The sequence below is a fragment of the Erpetoichthys calabaricus genome, chromosome 3 (genome assembly GCF_900747795.2).
Source record: "Erpetoichthys calabaricus chromosome 3, fErpCal1.3, whole genome shotgun sequence".
In the NCBI taxonomy this organism is placed as follows: domain Eukaryota; kingdom Metazoa; phylum Chordata; class Cladistia; order Polypteriformes; family Polypteridae; genus Erpetoichthys; species Erpetoichthys calabaricus.
The window spans coordinates 290,173,365-290,200,071 of record NC_041396.2 but is presented as its reverse complement, the minus strand read 5'-3'; the positions used below and the strand labels follow the sequence as shown (position 1 = coordinate 290,200,071).

The 26,707-nt window shown below is 39.9% G+C and overlaps 1 protein-coding gene across 2 annotated transcripts in view; it reads right to left on the bottom strand.

Moving 5' to 3' along the window:
* Positions 1–26,281, bottom strand: part of sp7 (Sp7 transcription factor) — a 51,169-nt gene extending 24,888 nt beyond the window's left edge. The window contains exon 1 of one of the 2 annotated variants that reach the window (XM_051924359.1): positions 25,938–26,281. Coding sequence is in view for 1 of the 2 variants with exons in the window: in XM_028798503.2 (XP_028654336.1) it covers positions 18,933–18,953 (21 nt within the window). In the remaining variant the exon portion in view is untranslated. Of the gene's footprint in view, positions 1–18,932; positions 19,043–25,937 lie in introns of those variants that run through there. The other variant, XM_028798503.2, reaches the window with a different exon arrangement.
* Between the last annotated feature and the right edge of the window lie 426 nt (positions 26,282–26,707).

The window sequence follows — 26,707 nt, the reverse complement described above, 5'->3', positions numbered from 1 at the left end:
TTTGAGATGTTGTTTCTGACTGCCAGTCTATAATTACCGTCATTATAATAAAAATTGCTAACAGCGCGTTTTAATTTAGTGCCCCGCCACAATCAGCTTAAAGTTCTTATAAAGTGCAGAACAGGAATTGTACATCGTTAAATAAATTAAAGCCATCGCGTATTCAGATCTGCAGGAGCCTGTCTAATATGTGCGGCGGAGAAAATGAGAGCGAAAAACGGGCGACGGTGACAGCTCCATGAATGTCGCACGGGATAAATAAACGCTAAATCGCTAATGAAGTCGATCTCGAATATGGCGCAGAGGCAGGGAGCAAAAAAAAAAATACTTCAGACTTGATAGACCAATAGTCTTAAAAAAGAAAGAAAGAAAGAAAGAAAGAAAGAAAGAAAGAAAGAAAGAAAGAATAATATCGGTGTAGCGCTTTTGTGGTAGGCTGGGAGGACGGGAGTTTGAATTATGTGGTCAACAGTCCAACAATTGGACATGAAAGGAAAACTGGCCCTATAATTAAACAGTTAATGTTCCAGACCTTAGACTCGTCTAGCCTCGTAATTACACTGCCGTCGGCCCAACCCAAGGACCTCGGTGGGAGACGGGCCGGCAAGTTGAAAAGTCAAAGGTAAAGAAGGTCACCAGTGGGCACGACTACTTGGCTTTTCGATTTAATCCTTTGTACATTTCAAAGTATCCGGAGCCTCAAATTAGTTACCTCAAATCTGACTGCTATAGTCAATAAAAAAAATCTAAAAATAAAAGTACACGGTCCAGGGTGGGCTTGCACCCCATTCTTTCAGAATTTGTCCCAGCTCTTTGTGACCCTTCAGTGCATATGAGTTAATAAAATGGGCCGGTAAAACATTTTTTGTGCACTAGTTATATTTTCCTACTATCCTCATCCACTTTAATAACAGGATACGTGTCTGTATAGGTTATTACATCTCTGTAATTTCAAAAGATGGCATATCACAAACATTTTTAGTAATAAAATGCATTGCATTTGTCATTTCAACAGATGGTGCACCACAGACATTTGTAGTTATAGAATGCGTTGCATTTCTCTTTCCAAGAGATCACAAATATTGACAATGCTTTCACAAATCCATTAGCAACTGGCACTTAGCATAAACATATGCATTGTGTTTTCCTTTCCAACAGATGGCACACCACACACATTAACACTGCTTTTATAAATCCAGCAAATGGCACTTAACAGAGACAAATGTGTCGCATTTTCAATTCCAACAGATAGCACATCACAAACAATAACGCTGCTTTCACAAATCCCATAGCAAAAGGCACTTAACAGAGACAAAACTATTGAATTTTTCATTCCAACATGTGGCACATCACAAACACCAAAACTACTTTTCTGAATCCAAATGGCATGTAGCAGAGACATATGTATTGCATAGTGCACTGCAAATGTTAACACTGAGGTCTGTGTTGATTATTTAGATTTCACCCCATCTTAGATGGGCAGCGCAGCTAATTTCAGTATAAACACAGTGTGGCATAGAAATTAAGGCTTTGGTCTTCAAGCTCTGAGGTTGTGGGTTCAAATCCTACAATTGAGACTGTGTGACTGTGACCAATCCAGTGCCCCAGTTGGGAAAAACAAAAGAAACTGAACCAATTGTATCTCATATGTTGATAATAATAATAATAATGGGCAGCACGGTGGCACAGTGGGTAGCACTGCTGCCTCACAGTTAGGAGACCCAGGTTCACTTGCATGGAGTTTGCATGTTCTCCTCGTGTCTGTGTGGGTTTCCTCCGGGTGCTCCGGTTTCCTCCCACAGTTCAAAGACATGCTGGTTAGGTGCATTAGTGATTCGAAATTATCCCTAGTGTGTGTGTGTGTGTGCCCTGCGGTGTGCTGGAACCCTGCCCAGGGTTTGTTTCCTGCCTTGTGCCCTGTGTTGGCTGGGATTGGCTCTGGCAGACCCCCATGACCCTGTAGATAGATAGATAGATAGATAGATAGATAGATAGATAGATAGATAGATAGATAGATAGATAGATAGATATGAAAGGCACTATATGATAGATAGATAGATAGATAGATAGATAGATAGATAGATAGATAGATAGATAGATAGATAGATAGATAGATAGATAGATAGATAGATAGATAGATAGCCCTCTGTTACATTTTAAATCCACCCTTTGACCCCCGCAACCACCCAACCCCATCCCCTTTCCGGTATAAAAACTGACAATTTAAACGTTTAAAATCTTTAAATTCTTCCAGTGTAAGGCAGATTACTGGCACACTCGTGTCTATCAGAATCCAGCCATGGGCACAGTTGCTTTTGTTTCTTTCTGCTTCTGTCAGGGCAGGTGTCCGAGCTCATGTAACAAGTAATCTGAATTTTACCAGTTTGATTTTGAAGTTGAAAAGACACATATGGAGGGATGGGAAGTAATGTTTCAATATCATGTCATCTATATCTATGCATACATATACTAAGCATGCATACACATAGTGATAGGCAGTGTGGCACACTGATTAAGACTTTGGATTTCAAGCCCTCAGATCCCACTACTGACACCATGTCACCATGAATAAGTCATTTAACCTGCTTGTGGTCCAACAGGAAATCACAAAAGAAATGTAACCAGTTGTATCTCATATATCGTACGTCACCTTGGATAAGGTCGTTAGCCTAATAAGTACCATACCATTTTCTAAGTCCGCTTAATCCTAAGCAGTGATGCACAGGGGCTGAAGCCTATCATATGAAACATAGGTTGAAAGGCAGGAACAGCCCTGAGACAAGGCGCCAGTCCATCATGGCGAAACACACACACTTACCACACATACCCACACTGCCAACCCACCTAACGTTCATGCCTTTGGACTGGGGAGGGAAGCGTCACACAGACATGGGGAGAACATACAGGAACAGGAACCCTGGTTTCTTACAGCGAGGCACCAATGCTGTCACTGCACCACCATGCCACCTATGCGTCATGTCTGTAATTTAAATAAAGAACACGGTGTATATTTTCTGGGACAGCCAGCATCCTTAGATGCCTTCAAATAGGAAGGGCCGAGGGAGAGAGCGTGCTCAGGGCATTATCTCTCCTGGATTGTTAGATGGCAGCCCCCCTTGGATTCCCACAGGGCATCATGGAATATGGAGTACTTCAGCTCATCCTTGTTGGGTTTCATAAGGTGCTGCCATGGAGTGCTGCAGGGACTGTGGAGCCTTACTTCATGGCGCTCCAACCTCACCTGGAAGTGCCTTTGGACCACGAGTATGGAGGACCAGAAGTAATCTTGGGTGGAAGATAAAAAGAGCTGCCTATATCTCACATCGACGAGCCAGAGTGTGGTGGAAGGTAGGCGAAGCTTGTGAGGAGGAGTGCAGGAGGCAGTGAGAGACAGAGAGGGGAAGAAGGAAGAAAAGAGTGCCTTATGGTGCTGATAATTGTGCGTAGCTGTGGTGGGAAACGCTTGGACAAGAGTTTCCCACAATAAAAGACTTTTTGCCTTTTATACTTGTTTCCAATCCTGCTTGTGTTGGGATGTTTGGGGAACTGGAGCACCTCCTGGTGCCCATAATATGTCTATCAAAGTAATTAAAAGTCATATGAATAGCTTGCCAAGCCGGCCACAAGTGACATGTGACTGTAGATCCAGCAGAATTGATTTCAGCTAATCGGTGAAACACGTACTGGAGGACACCAGCGGAAATTAACTAAGTGAGGACTGAGCAGTCTTCAAAATGCTGGTTCTTTACTGGGCCGTGTGGTTCCTCACATCTCCATTACTTGACTGAGCACCATTTCATTCTGTGTAGGGTACCTTCGCATATGAAGTTGGTTCCTTGTGCTTTGGTAAATTTGAATGTATGGTAGCTACCTGGCAGAACAGTAGAAGATTAAGAAAACCTGAACTTAACCTGTGTGAGAGTATGCAGCAAGGGTCCTCTTAAAATCAGGAGCCATTTATATTTCATAAATCCGTTCCCATCTAGTCTTGGATATTTTGCTGTATGGAGCAGGTTATGGATTTCAATAAGTAATGGATCTTTCTAGAACCTTCGTGTGGTTCCCTATGGCATCACTCTGAAGAAGCGCTGCGGCACTTCAATTTTTAAGAGTGGGAAGCACTTCACTACACAAAGAGTCGTTGGACTCTGAAATAAATTACCGAGACATTGAGTTAAAGCTGAGGCCTTGACCACCTTTAAGAAGAACCTGGATGAGATATGGGGACATCTTAGCTATTAGCTAAACAAACAAGTGACAAATACACTGAGTGGCCTCCTCCTGTTTGTTCTTATGTCTGTGTGCAGTTTGAATGTTCTCCCCATGTCCACATGGCGTTTTTTCATCCCACATCCTCAAAGACATGGAGGTCTGGATAGGTGGTGATTCCAAGATGGCCTAATATGACGTAGTGGGGTGCCATACGATGCTAATGAATGTCACCCTGTCTCTGTCTATGCCGTGCTGCTGGGATAGGTTGCAATCCCCATCACCCTGAACTGGATTAGGTGGGCTTAAGAAAGTGATGGTATTTAACATCATGTCAATAATCAAACTGAAGAAATATTGTGCTTAGGTTGAGATTAAAAACAAATACTAAGGATTGAAGACATCATCAGATTGATTTGATTTCTCGATTGAAACAACATGACTAATAGCCATCCAAGAAGGCTGCACTTCTAGTAAACCCCCCAAAATTGGGAAAATGTGCAGCTTGCTAAAGCACTGACTGAAAGATGAAAACATTAATCAGGAGCCCAGTAGGCAGAGTGTGTGGTTGCTTTAAGTCATCACATTTTTAAAAACTTCTCAGGAGAACACCCGAGGACATTTAAACACTTCTGCACACTTGTGGCACAGCGGATCAGAGGCTATGATAAAGACTTTTTGTTTAAGGAAGATTTTGAACTATGGGACAGAAGGAGGATGACTTGGAGCAAGCCAGCGAGCCTTAACACATTTCCAAATTAAACAAAGGTACGTCAATCAGGTCCATTATTTTATTTATGCAGAGGACGGTTTTATTGAAAACAGCTTTCATATCACAATGCTACAGCTGTTTCTGTGTTTCTACAATCCCTAAGTGATTTCCTTTGGGTTAGCCTGTGGGAATTGATCCTGTTATCTTGAACGTGACAGTGCAGCGCCCTAACCACTAGAGGGCGACAGCACGATTAACCTTCTGCCAGCGCTTCATTCAGCGTGCGCGATTAGACATGACGGCGCCCTGGAGAGGATGGCACTCGTTCATTTGTGCCTTCTGTCTTATCTAGCTGAGGTGGGCTTTAGCTTCCCTCAAACGTATGGATTCTGAAAATGGATGGGTGAGGAGATGGCTTTAGGGTTTTGGACTCGCTAGCAGTAGAAAGGGTGGTCTGTGCAAGCGTTTCGGACTTGCTAACCGAACGGATATATGAGATGTCTACAGAGAAAGAGGAAGACTGTTTTATTAATGTGAACTTCATCACACTGGTGACTCCTTAAAACGTGTATATGTTTAAGGCAACGGGAAGCTGGGAATTTGCCTCTTTTGAACCATATTTTGAAAACGGTCACTGGACGTCCTATATCTCCGTGCATAGTTTCATGGCTTTATTCGATTTAACGAGACTCCTTTCCATTTGAGAGTGTAGCTTAGTGGAGAAGGCACTGGCCAGTCACCTCAAAATATAACCAGGGTTACTTCAAATGTAGTGTAGTGGGCTAAAGATTTTCTTTTCTTTTTAATGTTGTATTTTTCTCAATTGGCTATCCCCTATTTTTTTTTAAAGTTATTAAAAACTTATCTATATATCTATTATATAGTGCCTTTCATCTATCTATCTATCTATCTATCTATCTATCTATCTATCTATCTATCTATCTATCTATCTATCTATCTATCTATCTATCTATCTATCGTAATGCAAGGCAAGTATGAATTGGCTTTCCCAAAAAGGAATGGACAGACTCATACCTGGCCAGAAGGCCCTACATAATGGATGGAGACTCTAGGTGGATGGCTGTCCTAACCAGGATAGTTGGTGCTCCATTTCCTGAATCACACAGTGAAGTTAGAAGGACAGGGAGAGACTGCCTATCATGGCTGTGTACTCCTCCAGTATGCTAGGTGGCAGCATCTCTTTACTGGATCACCTGTGTGCACACCTGTGGGGCAACCTGGGAATTGTAGTTCAATTGTGTAACTCTGCTGGGTACATCCAGACTGAGCTACTGAGACTAGCTGTCTCTATTGTTAAAGGAGTTTTAGGAGTCAGAGTCAGGGGTGGAGGAAAAGACAAACCTCACCATGAGAGGAGTGGAGAAGAAATAAAATAACTGATAATATAAGGTAATGCTTAGAATAAAATCTTTAACCTGGAGATTAGTACTTCTCTGGTCTACAGTTGTGTGATGAGTCTGGGGCTCTCCTATTGTGTCCACCATATACATATAGTGTGGCATGGTGGTGGTGCTGCCTTGCAGTAAGAAGACCAGGGCTTGTGCTCCCTTTTCTCCCTGTATGGAGTTTGCATGTTCTGCCCGTGTCTGTGTGGGTTTCCTCTGGGTGCTCTGGTTTCCTACCACTGTCCAGAGACATGCAGGTCAGGTGAATTGGGGATGTTAAATTGGCTCTAGTGTGTGTTTGGTGTGTGTTATGTTTGCTTGCTCTCTCTCTCTCTCTCTCTCTCTGTATATATATATATATATATATATATATATATATATATATATATATATATATATATATATATATATATATATATATATATATATATATATAGAGAGAGAGAGAGAGAGAGAGAGAGAGAGCTAGTGTCAGCTGATGCTAGAATAGAATTTGACATCCACATTTGGGAAATGCAGAAAGTTCAGAAAAGGGAAGCACATGCACTGAGTCAAATAAAATATATAAATATGTCATTATTAATGTAACAAATATGTGTCACCCTGCGTCGGAATAAGTGAGTTGTAAAACTTAATGTCCTGTCTGGTAAAGTGTGCTTGAATGATGTTCAATAACGAATAAGCATCAAGTTGTGTGCTTGGCGTCATATGTAATATACCATCCTCAGACCTGTTTAATCCTGTTCTGGGTCACAAAACTGGGGGCCTATCTTGGGAGCAAAGGAAGAACCAGTCCTGCACTTGGGCACCAGTCCATCACCAGACCCATTTGTCCAGTTTAGCTTCAATATTCATGTGTGTGTTGATTTGGCAAGTGACACAGACACAAGGAAAACATATAGAATCCATACAGACAACCACCAGGATTTGAATGCTGTCTGTTAGAGGTAAGAGCACTGATCACTATGCCAGTGCTGCCCTACTATACTGTACAGATTAATTAATTTTTTTAACTTTTCATACAATATTATTTTCAAAATTACCTGATTAACTTTACGGACTGAACAGCTTTTAGTCTATGCCATCCTCATTGGGCACAAGACACAAACCGCTCCTGTACAAGGTGCCAGTCCAGCACATGGCCATATGCTGAATTAACTGACTATAATGATTTAATTATTCATTTTGGGTGACGCAGTGGTTAGCGCTGCTACTTTACACTTCACTCGCTATGAAGAGTTGGTACTTTCCCCCGTGTCTTTTAGGTTTCCCCGTCACATCCCAAAGGCGTACGTGTTGGGTGCGCCCAATCCCGACCCCCCTCTCGAAACTGACCAACAATAAGCGGGATTGTAAATGAATGGATGGACTGACGGACTTCTGCTGGTAAGTGCATGCTTTATCGTATTATTCCGCCCAAAGCCCCTCCGAATCCCATCAAAGTGCGCACTAACAGGTGTGCCGGAGCGCTCCTGCATGCCGCGGGCGGCCAGACAACAGCGCAGCCGCTTCTCAGGCCATTCCAGACAGGAACAAGATGTGTTTTAATAATCTCCCGCGGTTTTATTTACTCGGAACTTTTTTGTTGTTGTTATTTTCCATCATCTCATTGCATTTTTTTCTTTCTTTTTGCGTGTTTGTGCGTGTCTTTTAGTTTTGATGCCGTCTACCTGCGTGTTCCTTAAGCTCATTAGTTTATTGCTGTGGTCTTCGCTTAAATAAAGATTGAACACTTCTGGCACTGGGAAAAATGCCAAGTCAGAGTTATCAGTTTAGCAGTCATAAGTCGACATTCGGGAGGCACGCTGGCGCTGCTTCATCTCAGTAAGCAGGCTGGGGTTCGAGCTCCCGGTGCTCCCCGCGTGGTGTTTGAACGTTATCCCCGTGATCACGTGAGCTGCCCAACACAGACATGGAGGTTATGTGATCTGACCGGTGTGTAGAGCCCTGTTGCATCTCCAATTCCAATAATAAGTTCAGTAAAACACAAAAACACGTAGCAGTTAAACACAAAGACACCATGCAAAAAGCATAGAAAGACTGACAAACACACTTAAGGCATATTGCAGGAACAACATAGCGCCTTGAGCATGGAAAAGGCTCTATATAAATAAATGTTATTAATTATTATTATTATTATTATCCATCCATCCATTTTCCAACCCGCTGAATCCGAACACAGGGTCACGGGGGTCTGCTGGAGCCAATTCCAGCCAACACAGGGCACAAGGCAGGAACCAATCCCGGGCAGGGTGCCAACCCACCGCAGTATTATTATTATTATTATTATTATTATTATTAATAGTAACATAGGAATACATCAGTTGACTCTCGAAATAACGGCGACGAAAAGGTAAAATCCACCCGTCCATCCATTTTTCGAATCTTTTGATTTATTTCGTTATTTTTATTCCAGGGTCTCGTTTCTGTTGCACGTTTTATAAATGATACTCTGTTATCGTGAAAGTTTCCACAAACAGCAGGAAGTGGAAGATTAACTCATATACACTTTGATGATATGCACGCACTCCAAACGGGCACCGCATTTCAGTCTTCTAACGGCGCACTATAATAACAGCCTTCCATGGACTACATGCGATCCTCAAGTTTGCGTATAGCCGGGCTAAGGGTGCCTTGGCGTCTTTAACTTAATAAAATAAAGCTCCAGAGCCAGCCTGCTTATGGATTGAGTACATCCATAATTTCTTTTAATAAAAAATACGACCATTACCCAGAAAGAATCCTATACTTGCCCTACATGGCCCCAAAAATGAAAAACAGATTGCCACTTAGCGTTTTTTTTTTTCTTCTGCGTTCCATCTTATAAATTACTTCGTAAAGATCAGAGACAGTTCGTATTAACCCCTTCCAGCACACAAATCACTCAGAACCCGGCACTGTTTCCACAAGTAATTAAAAACAGTTTCCAACACCACACGCGCTCCGGGAGTAGCCAGAGATGCAATCTCGTAAAACTTAAACTGCTGCCACATTCCACAAGAAAAACTGCCGCAGATCTTTGATGGTGATATGCTAAACATGTCTTCTCACACAATCCTTTCGGATGAGTCTCTCTGGAACTGAGCTGCGTGTTAAATCTCAGCTTCCGACTATTCAGCTGGATCAAACGGGACTCTCAGTGTACGGGGGTTGGGTCGAGACTCCATGCGGTAGAAGCCACAGAGAGCATTATGAACGCACTTAGAAGACACCGTACTCAAAAATAAATACATACATAAATAAATAAATAAATAAAACCAATTAATTCAAGTCAAGCGAAGTGGGCTTTACTCTCATGACATCTATACACCTACATTGGTCCATTATACAGTACGTTTCCCAGGGCCACGGCGCAACATTCCGCCAATAAACAGAACAATATAACAACAAAGAGAAGCAGGTAATTTTACATAAGGGGATGCAGAAAAAGTCGAAAGAGAAATCAGAGGTGACAGGAGATGTGCAATGGACAGGGAATGCAAAGGAATACAGAACAATCAATCAATCAATGAAAACATTAAAGACGAATCGCCTATTTTACTTTTAAATGAAACGGACGGAAGTTCACTGGTTAAAAGTACCCTGACATACACTCTGATTTTAAACTAATCTTTTTTAATATTCCTCAAATTAACCATCTTAAACAGCATTTCTAATCAAGGCGAATTCCAGTAATCATGAGAGAGACAGTCCCATATACTGTAAATGGAAACTGAGGAGACATTACTTAATATAGCGCCTTTCCCCAGCAACAAAACAATACATATTTACAAAGCATTAAATATGGAATAAAACACTTCAGTGCTCGAGGGCCCCACGAGTTTCAATCAGCAGCCCATTTCGCCCACAGGAATCTCAAATTTCTGTATTTTGGTAAGTGTGTGGGGTACTGAGACCATTAGGGGGCTTATTCAGGCAGGATCTCACACGACGAGTTACATCGGTGCACATTTACTTATGAAGAATTTTACTTGTACACAAAACAGAATATATTTTTACATTCATATATATATATATATCTATAAGGTGGGGGTGTATGCATAAATAACGCATATAAACGCTATATATTAGAAAAAAAACACAAAGCAAATATTAAATGTTAAAAACAAGTTTTTGTAATATTATCTGACGTATCACTCTGTTCTCTCATGACCAATGTGAATTTTGGCAGTGGATATTATTCAAAGTAAAATATTACTTGTTATTAGCTGTTTTCGGGGTGATTCGAAATTTTAAAAAAAATCATATCCAATACAAATTTTGCATAATGTTGAATTTACTTCTGCTATTTTTAAGCGTAAATTTTTCAACTTCATTTAATACATATTTCTTAGTAATCATTTCAAGTATTTACAGCACAATTTTTTTTTTCGTTTGAAAAATAACTAGAAATGTACAAACTACACATACATTCTCAGTCACCACCGTGAAACCCAATTCAGGGCCGCAGGGGACCGGAGTCCTCCTTAGCAGCACTGGGTGAAAGGCGGGAAAAACCCCGGAAAGGGCGCCAGACCATCGCAGGGCCCACTCAGGCACTCGGGGCCAGTCTGAGACCGCCAATTAATTAACTCTGTATATGTGTTTGGGGATTGGAGAGGAATCTGTTAGGCGGCGGTACTAACCACTGCGTCACTGTGCTGCCCACATACAAATTTAACATAACATATACATTAGATAGAAAGATATAAAATGACAATATATAATAGATCAAAAATAGGTTACTGTATCTGAGAGATGGAAATAAAAAGACAATATATAACAGAAAGAAAGATAAGTATGAAAAGGTACTGAGATGCACATTAAAAGACACAGAATAATAGATTAAAAATATACTATATAAAGTAGGCTGTTATAAAAAGGCTTTATATGATAGATAGATAGATAGATAGATAGATAGATAGATAGATAGATAGATAGATAGATAGATAGATAGATAGATAGATAGATAGATACTTTATTAATCCCAGGGGGAAATTCACATACTCCAGCAGCAAAAAAATATTAAATTAAAGAGTAATAAAAAATGCAGGTAAAAAACAGACAATAACTTGAATAATGTTCAACGTTTACCCCCTCTGGTGGAATTGAAGAGTCGCATAGTTTGGGGGAGGAATGATCTTCTCAGTCTGTCAGTGGAGCAGGACAGTGACAGCAGTCTGTCGCTGAAACTGCTTCTCTGTCTGGAGATGACACTGTTTAATGGATGTAGTGGATAGATAGATAGATAGATAGATAGATAGATAGATAGATAGATAGATAGATAGATAGATAGATAGATAGATAGATAGATAGATAGATAGATAGATAATGGATTTTCACTAACTATGCTGGAGAGACCCCCAACATACCATATGTGTGATGGGTCCGGCGTGTGTCTCTATATCGTTAAAAAGAAAAAAAACGCAGTTGCTTGTATCCGTTATCATATATATGTATATGCTAGTAGACCTAACTAGAGAACATGAAGCACCCCTTTTGATTATAACATAATATCTTGCTCAGCTTTACTGCACATATGTATTGCGATATTAAATTCGAACAGGAGACAAGGGACATTTTCGTCACTTTATACCCGTCCTCAACTACACGGTGTCTATAGCGCCTTATGCTGTCATGACAAAGCGCCTTATAAAGTGAATATGCGATGCCACTTACGCGGTCACATAAATGCATGGCGCTCACAAACAGCAGATAACAGAATGAGATCAGCCGACCAGTCCAGACAACAAAAGGCTTACAACATTTTCCCCCCAGCCATGTTAAAGCGTTTAATAGCTCGATTGATCGCTTCGCTTGGATAATTAGCTTATCTCTGAGGACATTTTCCCTCTCCTCACCTCACTGACATCATTTCCCAGTACTATTTCACTGATTTTATGTACCGCATTTCGAAGTTACCGATTGGTTAAAACAAACGGAACTGAATAGAACATTCTTAATTTTATGACAGTAAAGTTTAATCATTTCGAAAGATTTTTTTCATAGCACCATATCTTATGATGCTCAATAAGTGCTTTAAGATTCAGTATGTGTAGTCAATGTCGATTTTAATTTAACTACTAAATTAAAAATTATATGAGCCCATTTAATCTGGTGCGATCTTTCTTTATTATGCAGCAGATAAAACAGTGAATGACAAGTAGAGCTCTAAGTACTCTGCAGTCAGCCAAGCGTGCCGTAGTAGCCCAGATGGCTAATTAAAGAGCAGAGCCCCCTCAACATCACTACGGGGGACTGGAGACTTCATACACTCAAGTCAATGCACTGTCGATACACTGCGTGCCTGAACCAGCAACTGACAAAATGTCACCTGCATACAGTATTTATTTATGTATAGATAATGTATTTGTAAATAACAGAAATGTACAATTTAATCCACGCGGAACGCTATGAAACTGAAGTAACGAATAGCAACAATAAAATGTCCGTCGATTAAGAGGACGGCAAGGTGACACGCTACAGCATGACAGATCCCACTCGGGTCAGTGCGGAGTCTGCACCCGTACATGCGTGGCCGGCTCAGTGCAGCAAATCCGAAGACTCGCGTGTTCGGTTAATCGGGCTCATGTGCGCGAGTGGGCCCTGCGACAGTCCGCCGTGGGTCCTCAACCAGACCAAGAATTAGGTTAGATGATAAACCCAAATGAATTTTCACCAGCATAAAACAATACAGCTTACTGAAATAAAGCACCGGCGGGAGGTATAGGAAACAACCCTGGATGAGGAGCCAAATTCATTTCAGATGACACTTAACTCAAATACAGACATAAGAGTAACAGCAATCTTGATTTTCTACGTAGTGAAAGCGGACTCAATGCTGAAGATTTCTGTGTAAACGAAAGATTAAAAGTGACACCAATCGAGAGAGTGACGTTGGGAGTTATAGCCGGGAGTTGAGAGATTTGAAGTACGATCACTTAGCATTATATGCTACATATTATTATTATTATTATTATTATTATTATTATTATTATTATTATTTAAATATGTAATGTATAGAGAGTGTATTAATAGTAATTAGAAAAAAATACATGTACTAGTTTTAGTCAGAACAATTTACAAATTAAAGCTGCATGAATATAAAAGCAATTGAACAATACAATAAATAAACTAAATACTGTGCTCTTTTAAGAAACATCTACTCATAAAGCTTTCTTAGTCTAATACAGAAATCTAAAGCACTGCGGGCGAATTAGGAACAACACGACCTCCATAGCAACCAAAGCAGCAACAAAACTTCATAAAGAATTTAACAGAAACCAAGAATTGCGAAACTTCTTAAAAGATCAATCGACGTTTAAATCACAAACAGGCATTTAAATCGCTGTAGGAAGACTTCTTTATATTTAAACTAAGGCGCAGACAATACCGCCATAACAATTTTACTGAAAAAACATGCACGCCGTTTATGGTACACTGATCATTTTCAGTAAAATCCAAAGTGAGCCCCGCTGCCCTAATTCGGGTTTATTTGAGATGCTATACTCACCTGAAGTAGTCAGTCCTGATTTTTTCTATAGGAACTTCATCAGACGATAATAATTTATTTCTACCTATTTTGATTTTCTTTACCACAACGTGATGTAAAAGGATTGTTGGCATTGACGGATTTAATCAGACACATTTATCCATATGCTTGGTCCAAGGATCAAGTTTTGAACGAGATGAATCATTTTACTGCTGTAAGAAAAATGTTAAAATCGATGCAGATAGAAATATGGTGTGGTACATTCTGCCCATTCCTCGATTTGCTAATCTAGATGGTCCTATTCAGGGTGGGCAGCATATTGGACGAGCAGGCCGACCATGGCAGACACACACCTACTCAAAGTTGGGGAACAGCAAAATGCGAAATATAAATATAAATATATATATATAAACGTTACTCACTCTTGAAATACTGGTTCTTTAGTGGCACTTTATGGTTCTTCATTGGGTTGTGTGCTTCCTTGTGGAACCACTGCTTGACAAAACACCACTTCATTCTGGGAGGGCGTCTTTGCCTATGAAGCTGGATCTTTATACTTTTAAAACTTCCATATATGTAGAAACAAATCTTGAATGACAGAACACTAACAGATTAAAAAAGAAAGAAAGAAATACTGGACGTAAGCAGCAAGAGTTCTTTTAAAATCGTGACCAACTGGTATTTCGCGAATCAGATACATTATGTATGATTATTTATCGTATATGAAGCCTGTTATGGATATAAATAAATAAAGTTTTATTCTGGCATCTTCATGTGGACGGGAACTAAAAATTGTCCACTTATGTCAACGTTGTGAAGAACCACTCTGGACTTTTATTTTTAAGAGTGGGGGCTTCTTCATAGCACAGCAATAAAAATTTCAAATGCCTCATTATAACTGTGACTGCTCTTTCATCTTTGGTCAAGTCACAAGCGATTCTTTCTAAAATTCTGCTGTGAATCTGAAAAGGTTATTGTTGTTTAGTTATAATATTTGTATAATGAGCTTCTATAAAAACCTAAAATCCCCTTTTGGGAAGAATAATCTATTTTATCTATCTAGGCATGGGCTAATCCTATAATAACAAAGCTGTTTGAAATACTAAACGTGTTAATGCTTTGCACTGAGCAGCTTCCAATACAAAATTTATTAAAGAGCCTGATGCAGAATACTTCATTTTAAAAATAATGCTAAATTTACAGTAATGAGTGTCCGCATCAATGTTTATACCCACAAAGGTAATGAAAATTGTCAGTGTGGCGCTGTTCAGTTTATACGTTTACATTGTCATTCTCTTCGTTTTAGGGATAACTGAAAAAATAATATTTTGCATGTTGTTCCCAGTGGCCTAAACTTATCCTTCCTGCGATGGACCGGCGCTACTCCAATAGGCCTCGAGTCCCGAGCTGCTGGGTTTTCCTCCGACTTCACCGCCCCTGAATTTGGAGTTCGCGCGTTTGAGAATGCATGTTAAATACTTTGGCCTATTCATACACGTGGAAGCAGAGTCTTCAGAAGAATAAGATTAGGATCTTCTTTATGTGATAATTTTGTTGAAAGATGACAGGTGCGCGCTCGAGTATGCGACTGTCAGTTATGCGTCCTGACCGGACAGTCCCGTTTCTGCTAGTTAAGATGATGCTTGTGACAGATGAATGTTATCTTCGCTGCTTTGTTGTTATTACTGCGCTTCTTCTTGTCTCCTTTTCAGTGACCCCTCACCCACTAGCCGTTACGTGTCCTGGTGGCCGATTGCACTGTTGCGCGTTACTCCGGTAACTTGCCACTGCTGCCCGAAGCCGCCAGTTTGTCTCTTTCTAAGTATGTTAAGTTCAAACGAAAGGGGGTTGAAGCTAACCTAGTTTCTTTTTTTTGTAATCGTTTGGCCTGCAGGTACATTTCGAGGTGAAACGTACACTCGGCATTCAGAATTAATTAGCCTCTTTTTATTTGCGTCGCCTTTCATTTCCATTACAAACCAATTCAAGTGTTTCCTATTCAGCTTTTAAAGACACGCTGAAGCCAAACAATGGAGTGCCGCTCAAAGCGCTCCTCGCCTTAGGCGGCCTCTTTCACCTGAGGCTCAGGTGCTCTGATCCGCTCGTATACAGCGCGCTTCCTTAAGACCCCACTTTGTTTGGTTGGTTTAGCTTGTTTGGCACCTTTCAAAAACCGAAAAAGGAAGCCCAAACCAGTTCCCGCTTTAGAGGCCATAAATGTCTGCAATCCCGGGGGTCCCGTCCGTGCAGCGTTTATTTAATTTAAAGGCCAATTATCCAGATTAACCTGCCAAGAAACATTTGCTTCAAAACCTCCTCTTCTCGTGTGGAGAGAAGACCGTCCTGCGCTGCTGTCCAAATTAAACGAGAGGCTCCCCCTGGGAACCTGCGGCCAGGGGCTTAGAAGAAAACTCGCCTGACCACACAGGCTCGTGCCTCGCAGGTCGAGAGACGAGAATTTGGGGTGGCTGCGTTCTGTTCAGAATAATAACGTCATGCACTTTGGTTATCACCGTAAATGTTAATTAAATCGGAAAGAGAGATAAATGAAATATGGGGTTACCATACGAATAGCACTGATATCTAATGGCGGCCTGAGTTCGAATTCAGTGCGCAGGTTTTGGGTCAATAGCTACGTGAACTAGTACAAGTGCCTACATTTATTTTATTTTCATATTGTTATTTATTTATTTATTCCCTCACTGCATCCCGAATACACGTGCAGAACAGGCACATTTGCGATTTGTAATTTGGACCCGTGTCAGAGGGGCCTGTCATGAACCGACATTATTCAAGGGGTGCCGTCCTTGCGATTGAATCTGCCAGGATAAGATCAGCCTCCCCCCCAAAAATACAATGAATTAAATTAAGCAGGCTTGAGTGGGCTGTATTAGAGATTTAAGCCTCGGAGAGCCTAGTTTTATCATATATAGTGCCTTTAGTTATGGAAGATTAGCCATATACTGCCTTTACTTTAGCAGACAATTTAGGCAAAATTTAGAAAAATACATAGCTGAAAAAATATAGAGATTAAAGACACTCTAAAATAAATAAATAAGTAAATAGATTGATATGAAAGGCGCTATGTTGAGAGGCAGGAATTTCACTTTTCAAAGCCGATACTGTACTGTATAAGAATGGCACTAAGACACAATACTGTACTGTGGTTTGTCTCATATAGTGCCATTCTTATATACAGTACAGTACTGTCTTATCGTGTACGTTTCTATTTATCAGATAATTATGCGATAAATAGAAACGTGCACAACAGGTATTTATCTTTTTGAGCTTTTCAAAGTGTTGCACTATAATTAACTTTTATGTATAATTCTCTCTAACATTACCGGTATTGTAATACCATAAATACTATGTATCTGTCTTGTTTACTATAAAAAGAGTTTACACTTTCTTTCTTTCTTTCTTTCTTTCTTTCTTTCTTTCTTTCTTTCTTTCTTTCTTTCTTTCTTTCTTTCTTTCGAACAATCACGATCTCTGTACATCACTTGCCACAAGCTGTCAGGCCGTCCATTATCGTAATTTACGTAATAACGGATTCCGGGCTCAGGGACCGACCCTGGACGGTGAGGTGCAATCAGCCCTAACCGACAAATGAAGACGAACGGAAGAGCTGAGCCATTTGATTCCATTAGACGTGCATTTCATTATCACCAACAAGTGCGTGTCAAAATTTGTGAACATCTGCAAAGTCAAAAGTATTGAATATCTTTTTGATCAACACGCCAAGGGGGACCTGTACATGCACTAACACCTGTTGAACACTGGTTCAGTGTGAGGGGCATACACACTCCTAGCCGTCTTTAGCCGTACCATCTGGGTCAATGGACCGTGGGACGAAATAAGATGCACGGTAGTAAGACTGGAGTGACCAGAAAAAAAAAACACATGCGAACCGTGAGAACACACAGAGCGCTCCCGGTATTTATCTTACCGACGATATATTAATTAGGAATGTTTGGACTGTCTTGCCGTCTTTACATGGGGATCCTGCCACCTACTTCCGCATACAGTTCATTAATTATCATAAGCCAACGGAAAAGACACAATATAATTAAATTATTCGGTCCACTCGTTTGACTTGACATCTCCTTTTTCAATCAAACCACTGCACATATGAGACACACTTATTAAACCACACACACGCAACTCCTATCACCATCATCATCAACACCATTTGTCCAATCAGATCCATCCAGTATGAGTAAAACGAATGCATAAGCAGGCATACATTACAATTCAATAATGTATCAATCATTTAACATTTTTGTCAATTCAGGGAAATTATTTAATTATTCCAGTTTAATACAGTGCAGAAATGGGTTAAGGAAAATTCTTGACAGCGACTATGATGGAGTGACATCCAGTCCGGGGATTGTTTCCTGCCTTACCCCCGATGATTCCCCGCGACCCTACTCACGATAAGCGGACTTGGACATGGATGGATGGATGGATGTTTGACAGCGAACTGAATCTTGTCTATACTTTTTTTTTAATCTCACCGCCGAGATGTGGTGCCACCGAAGTAATTGGACCATCTGAATCATCTGAATTGGACCATCTGAACTGAATCATCTGAATGAGTGAAGTATTGTGGTGAGACTTCTAAAATGTTGATTTTTTCAGACGGAAAAAGCAGTACGGATGCGACTGCACAGATGAACCAGAATCCATAACCTTATGGAATGCATCACTGCTGACGGTCGATCTTTGAACCCCTGTTAATTTCTGAGTTGCCCGTACTCTTCATGCAACAGGATTTATTCCAGAGACATTTAAGATTAAACATTACTGTAAGAGTTCCAAATCTACACCTCATTGATTGTTCATAAGGTGACAGGTAACTCTACTGGCCGTTCAAAAGACCATGGTTATCAACCGCGCTTCTCTAAAGAGCGACTCTGTGAACGCACATTATCTATAATCCCCCCTCAGGCCCACGATGTCCAAGCACGGAGAATGGTCAGTGGATGCTTTCGTATTCCACAAACTGAAACCGAACACAAAATCACGAACTGAACCAATCATAGCCATTCGCCGTTTGTATTTCTAATAAATAAGAGACGGAGGTGAAAGAATCGCGGAGCTCCAAATACACACTAGAAATGAACATCTTTACCTCCAAAATTGAAGCTGCCATCCCTGAGTAAAGTCCCAACTGCGAAGTGAGCGGCTGCCGCGGACAGCGAAGTGCGCACAGTGCTGTCGCGAATCTGGAAAGGCAGCGGGGCGCACAGAGGGACCCTTCAGGAGACGCGCAGGAACCGCCTCCTAATTGCAGGGTTTGGACTCTTTGAAATGCCGCCAGGAGCCAGTAATGAGAGGCGCACAGAAACTCGGCAGCTTAGATTTACAGCTTAATTCATGCGGGGGCAGCGACGAAGAGTGGCCGTTTAAAATAGAAGAGATTAAAAAAAAAAAAGGAACACTAGCAGCTCGAATCTTCAGTGAGTCCAAGCTTCCGAGATGCTACTGTTCATTGTGTCAGTGACAGTCAGGCAGTGCGCCTCTGACTGCGGTCAGGTCATAGAGCCCAGCGGCAACTGCTTGTACAGTTTACGAAAAATACCAGAAAACATAAAATAATACATACATACATACATACATACATACATACATACATACATACATACATACATACATACATACATACATACATACAAGTACCGATTTAAAGGTGTTTGATTTCTTAGTATCCTGGCCTGCCAGATATTCAACAGGCTGTAAGCTCCAAGTTACGATCATTTCTTAACGGCGCCTACATAACTTTTTCAAAATTTCGAGCCAATAAGAGTGATTCAGAATAATTCATAAAAAATGTAACACAAGCAAAAAAGCCATTTTCTACTTTGCGTATTATTTCTTTGTTCTTTTTTATACTCACAAAGAAAAACATTTAACGGCTAAAATTGTAAACTTTGACCGTGTTACTTCCGTTTAACCTTTGAAATGTATTTCATTAATAGATCGTGAGTGATAACGCACACATTTTTTAATAGAGTAATGTTAGCCTGGACAACATGTGCGAGTTCAATTACATTTTTGCAACAGAGTCTCACATTTGAACCAAATACTGTATCTACCTCAGCTCGGTCGGTGGAATTAAGTGCATCCAAGTTTCATTGATTTATGAATTTCAGAAAGACCCGTTGGCGCGAAGCCTAGCGGTGTTGTCTAATGGATTACTGAATTCGAATCCAATATACTCCGTCATTAGCTATGTGGACCGTTATATTTGCCTGCATTTATTTATTTTGGATACTCCAATTTTCCTCCCTACATCAGAAACAAATGCAGAATAGGTGAATTGGAGATTTCTAATTTGAACCGAGATCTTCCAGGGGTCCCCCGCTTTACGCCTGAATCTTTCTGGATACAATCCATGAAAATAAAAGAAGTTAAGTAGGTTACAATGGGCTTTGTTGGTGATTTGGGTCATGGAGAGCACAGAATCGATCTATTATTAGTGTCACAGTTTAGAAAATAATACTATCAATAGCTAAAATATTTATAGACATTAATGGCACCACATTTGATATAAATTAATTTCACTGTTTAAGACAGTCAGATATTGTAGATACTGTACATAATAAAGGCACTAAAAAGATATGAAAGACAATATATAATAGATACAACAGATACCAGATAGATAGATAGATAGATAGATAGATAGATAGATAGATAGATAGATAGATAGATAGATAGATAGATAGATAACTTTTGGATTCAATTATCGACAAATGTGAAGAATTTAAAAAGTAAATATTAGAAGTAGGTTAAAGGACTGGGATGATCTGGCCCCCTAAGCAATGATGGCCCCTTCCTTCCTTCCTTCCTTCCTTCCTTCCTTCCTTCCTTCCTTCCTTCCTTCCTTCCTTCCTTCCTTCCTTCCTTCCTTCCTTCCTTCCTTCCTTCCTTCCTTCCTCTGAAATTCAACTGCTCTCTTTGACTGAGATGGTGAAACAAGTCAATGGATAGCCATTTCATTGGGAGATAAAGCATGATGAGTTCCTATAGCCTAAACTTTGCTTATGGTATAGAAAGCAACTTGAGAATACTTCAAAAATGGTAAAAGAGAACTATACATATGAAGCATATGAAAAAATGAGAGGGTGGCAGTGAGGTGTAGTGGAAAACAATGCTGCTTCATAGATTCATCATCCTGGTTTCTAATCTGGTTGTTGTCCATGTGTTGTTTTCATCTTCCTCCCATGTCTGTGTGGGTTTCCCCCTGGTATGGGCAGATTAGATTTATTAGCAACTCTGAGTTTGCCCCGTGTGAGAATGGACTCATCATGGACTTCTCCCTGTCCAATGCTTGTTGCTGCCCACTACTGCCAAGGCTATAACTTTTCAAGACACTGAAATGGTTTAAATCTATCTATCTATCTATCTATCTATCTATCTATCTATCTATCTATCTATCTATCTATCTATCTATCTATCTATCTATCTATCTATCTATCTATCTATCTATCTATCTATCTATCTATCTATCTATCTATCTATCTATCTATCTATCTAAGCACGTCACCATATTATGTTACACTTTCCATTGGAGAGTCATGGGGTGGATGTGCAGACAACATACAGATAAAGACCAAAGTGTGGGATTTGAGCCCAGGATGGTGGATCCATAAGGCAGCAGCGTGTTTATTTAATACATAAAACTTAGAAGAGCGTTGCTGATTGCTCATGAAATGTACTTTGGTAAGTTTTAAGTTAAGATAGTGAATTATCGTATTGACTCATAATATAAGGTGCGTCTTTCTAATGTCGCTGAATAATGTGCCAGATTTTTACATGTCAGTTTTAATCTTCTGATATTATTATGCTGGGGTCCATCCATCCATTTTCAAAACCAATTATCCTGACTGGGGTCACAGATAAGCTGCAGTCTATCCCAGCAAACGCTGAGCACATATGCAGAAATACAAGCGGACTACAAATGACTGGAGAACTGAGATTCTTCACATTTATGGGTATTTAAAATGAAAACATGACCATGTACAGTTTTTATCTATAGCCTCATAAATACTGTATCACTGCTGAAATCTCCAGAAGTGCAAGTCGACTGCCACACTCAGATTCAGAGACAGCCTAAGGGCTCTGCTGGTGGCAGTAACCCACCAAACCAGGGGTTGGTGCTGTTTACTTAAAGCCTTCTGTCTTCCTCTGCACAAAGGAAGACTGACAGCCATTCCACCCTTGACGTCACTTCTGTTGTCCGTTCTTCTGGACCTGCCCCTTCCTGTCTGGAAGACATGTGACCAGCAGTTCAGCAACCTTGGAGTTAGTTTAATTCTGTACTCATACGTGAAAAGACATTTCTGTTTTCTTTTGTTTTGTGCCAACCTTTATTTATACCATGGTGGTGCCCCAGCCCTTTCATGTTGTTGTATCTCCTTTCACATGAGTCAGTTGGAGACTCCGGATTATCCTCATCTGAGCGAGTGCATCCTGCAAACAACTAGAATCCCACCCAGATGAGGTACTCGTCTGGGCTGGTGCAGACTCGACCCTCCATGGTATGGATTTGTTATCTGTGTTAATTCACTACGTGACCGGCTTGGTTTCATGGCTTGTAGGTTTCTGCTTTTTGAAAGCAAAAGTCTTAACAGCACTGGGAAGAAGACAACAGTGGAGAGGATGGCAGCCCATGACAGATACATCAACATATATGGATGCATAAGTCGATATACACAAATACAGTTTGTACATTCACCTTCGTGCATACATTAACAGACACTCTCGTATACATATGTGGACATATAGCTAGAAACAAAATGCCTCTGTTCCACTAACATCAAGAACCAGAACTAGGCCAACATTCCAAATATTTTTCTGCTAAAAGCAGGCTGTCAACAGGAGGCGCTACAAACAGCAGAGGTATCTGTCTTACCGTTCTTACATTTATTTACTGATTATTTACTGATCTATCTTTTTATGGTTTATTTATTTAAAGAGCTTCTGTAAAAAGCCAGATTTCCTCAAAATAAAGTTCTATCTATCTATCTATCTATCTATCTATCTATCTATCTATCTATCTATCTATCTATCTATCTATCTATCTATCTATCTATCTATCTATCTATCTATCTATCTATCTATCTATCTATCTATCTATCTAAGCACATCACTATTTTCTGTTACACATTCCATTGATCCTGTCGTTAAATGCCGTTGGTTCATCTGGACCTTGCAAACAACTAAAGCAAACTCGCAAAAAGTCCTTCACAGCAGAATAACTGAAGGCCAGGCCACATCTGATAACTTTAGTTGATGGCATTCTTTCATGACTGATAGTCATGTAGTGTGACATGCCCAACCATTCAGTCCAATTAGTCCACAAGTTGCCCCCCAAGCACAGCTGTTTCTGATTTTTAGTCGTAGAGGTGGCTCTGTGTGCACAAGAGCTGACAATCAATGAGTTCTCCTCCAAAGCAGTCAAGATGAGTAAGAGACGCAGGGGTTTTGGACTTCAGAAAGTGAAGACATGCTGACATCTCTTGCTTCACGTACTTTGACAGAAGAGATTGCCGATGAATTCGCCATACCTGTTAACCCTTCGCATAGCACCAGTCCTGTCAGGAAGCACGCTATTGGCTGTCACAACTCAGATGCTAAATTAGACATGGTCAGTGATTCTTACTCATGTAATCTGACATGGTCCAGCAACATGATCAGCATCTGAAGTTGGCAAGTCTGACATACCCTATGACCAGAACTCACAAAGTTTGACATCAGCTTTAGAGTCTGAGCTGATGAGCCAGTCAGTGATTACATCACCACGACATTGCTGAGACAATCCCATTGGCACTTTCAGTAATCTTAGGAACAATGTGGAAACCAAACAGGAACCAGGCTCAGCCAGGTTCTGATTGATGAGCTCTTTGATAGAAAAGCAGCAAACACAGACTGGCAGAGCTGTATAAATTGAGATAAACCCACATATAAATATCCATCCATCCAGGAAATAAAAATGTCTTTATCTGTATACTGTATGTATATATACAATTCAATATACATATTCATATAATCAAACATTTATACACACAAAAATAGTCTGTAAGTAATTTTATAACATGCTAGGTCCTGAACAGGAGCCCATCCTAGTCAGTCTAAGGTTCAAGGCAGGAACAAACCCTGGACAGAGCACCAGTCCATCGCTGGGCACACACACACACACACACACACACACACACACACACACACACACACACACAATCACACAACAGGGCCAATTTAGTGTGATCAATTCACCTAACCTGGACTGTGAGAGGAAACTGGAGCACCTGGAGGCAAACCACACAGACACGGGGAGAACATGCAAACTCCACACAGGGAGGACCCGGGACATGAACCTGTGAACCCATGTCTCCTTAGTACGAGGCAGCATGGCTACCATTGTGCCACTGATAAATATAATGTATGTGTGAATTTAAGTAACTGTGAGAATACCGGATATATATATATATATATATATATATATATATATATATATACTGATGTAGGTACATTTATATTGTATAGGCAGTGAATATATAGAATACTTTATGTATGGATATACTGTATACAGTATAAACTCAGGCACTCATGTACAGCGCATAAACACTCATGCTGTTCATATATGTAAATATATATCTACACAAATGTACAATATTAAGATACATATAAATGCATATACACAAGTTTGTGTGCATGCCCATCATTCCATTTGTACGTATTAAAGTATATAGAATATACAGTATATATAAAATAATGTGCATAACATAAACACTTATACTGTATATACAGTGCACACACAGTGTTTTCACACAGTATGTATCAACATAAATAAATTAAAATACATATTTGCATATACAGAAATATATGGAATATAAGGTGTATACAAATACATATATATACAGTAATTATAAACATATATACTATATATATTAACATAAATATATGCTATATACTGTATATAAACATAAATATATACTGTATATATATAGACATATTTTACACATATTACATATTTGCATATATCTTTATAAACATAAATATATACTGTATATATATATAGACATATATTGCACATATTATACATGCACACATATATACTGCATATATATATATACATATATTACACATATAATATGCATGCATATGTCTTTATAAACATAAATATTTACTGCATATACTGTATATATATATATATATATATATATATATATATATATATATATATATATATATATATATATATATATAGACATGTACTACACATATTATATGCATGCATATGTCTTTATAAACATAAATACATACTGTATATATATTTATATATATATATTTATATATATATATATATATATATAGACATATAAACATAAATATATACTGTATATATAGACATATATTACACATATTATATGCATGCATATATCTTTATAAATATAAATATATACTGCATATACTGTATATATATATATATAGACATATATTGCACATATTATACAGGCATATATATATACTGTAGATATTTATATATATATAGACATGTATTAGACATATTATATGCATGCATATATCTTTATAAACATAAGCATATACTGTAGATATCTATATATATAGACAAATATTAAACATATTATATGCATGCACATATATTTTTAAACATGTAAATATGTACAGTACATGCACAAACACACACATATACACACATAATGGCGTTAGTGTCAGCGTGTATTTACAAAATGTAAAACCAAAGTTAATATTACAGCCACATTAAAAAAAGAAAAGAAGGCTGCCGAGATGACAGCTGTGTCTCTAACCTTCTCTTCTTATTTTTTCTCCTTCTGTACGCTCGTCCCCTGATCCTGCCTGCACTGTACACGTGTGTAGTTACTGTATATGTAGCTATGGCTGTCCATTTGTATGTGGAGTTCCCTTTCCCTTGTTTTTTCAGCTGCACACCACCGTCTATCTGCAGTCTTCCCCTTCATTGTCTCAGTCTCTCTCTCACACACACCCACACACACGCACACTCATCAGGTTCATCACTTTGCCATTTTCATGTGTCTAACTTCAGATCTTCAGGTCAGTAGAGGCGGACATTTTGCAGATTTATGAGACAAACCTGGAGGTGCAGTTATGGACTCCTTCCTTGGGCAGATCCCACCACTGGACAGAAGTGAAGTCGCTGGGATTCTGCTTGTCACACATGTAGCAGAGCGCCCCCTACTTCTTAAAGTGCTGAAAGCTAATCAGATATTTGGTGGGCACATACAGTAGAGTCCATCCAGACCTGAGGACCTTCTCTTCAGTGTTTTCCTTCTGCTGGGCCCTCCGTGTTGGAGTAATTTAGGAGTAGGCTGGCCAGTGCAGGCTCCCTGTTTGTGAGGAGTATCCCAACGCCTGGCCCGTGGAGTGTGCTGCTCTGCCAGCCCAGTTGGTTGCTCTTGACAGAGGGGCTGAGCCTGGAATGAAAACTCTCAAAACTCAAGCCAAAAGGCAGAAGGCGCCTTTTCCAAAAAACCATGTCAAATGATTCCCACCCGTGGGAGGCTTTTCAAAGGACCCAATGGGACACCCAGTGAACGCCCGCTTGCACCTCCCCAACTCTGTGCACCCGCCCCAATGCCTGGCAGCAAGTGTCAAACGACCCAGCCAACCCTTAAATCCCCAGAACTGCAGGACTCCACACTGTGAAGGGTGTGGCGTGGCCGCCATGCCCTACGTTTTGGATTTCTTAAAAGTAAGTGCCCAACTCTCGGGATTCATTGGAAGGACATAAATGCATTTTTTTTGAACAGCCTAAAATAAATGACAGTGCCCACTCATTTGTTACTTTCTTATCTCCTGGTCCCCGGCTGGCAGTCCGCAGGCTTTTAAAGGTTAAAAGTCAGG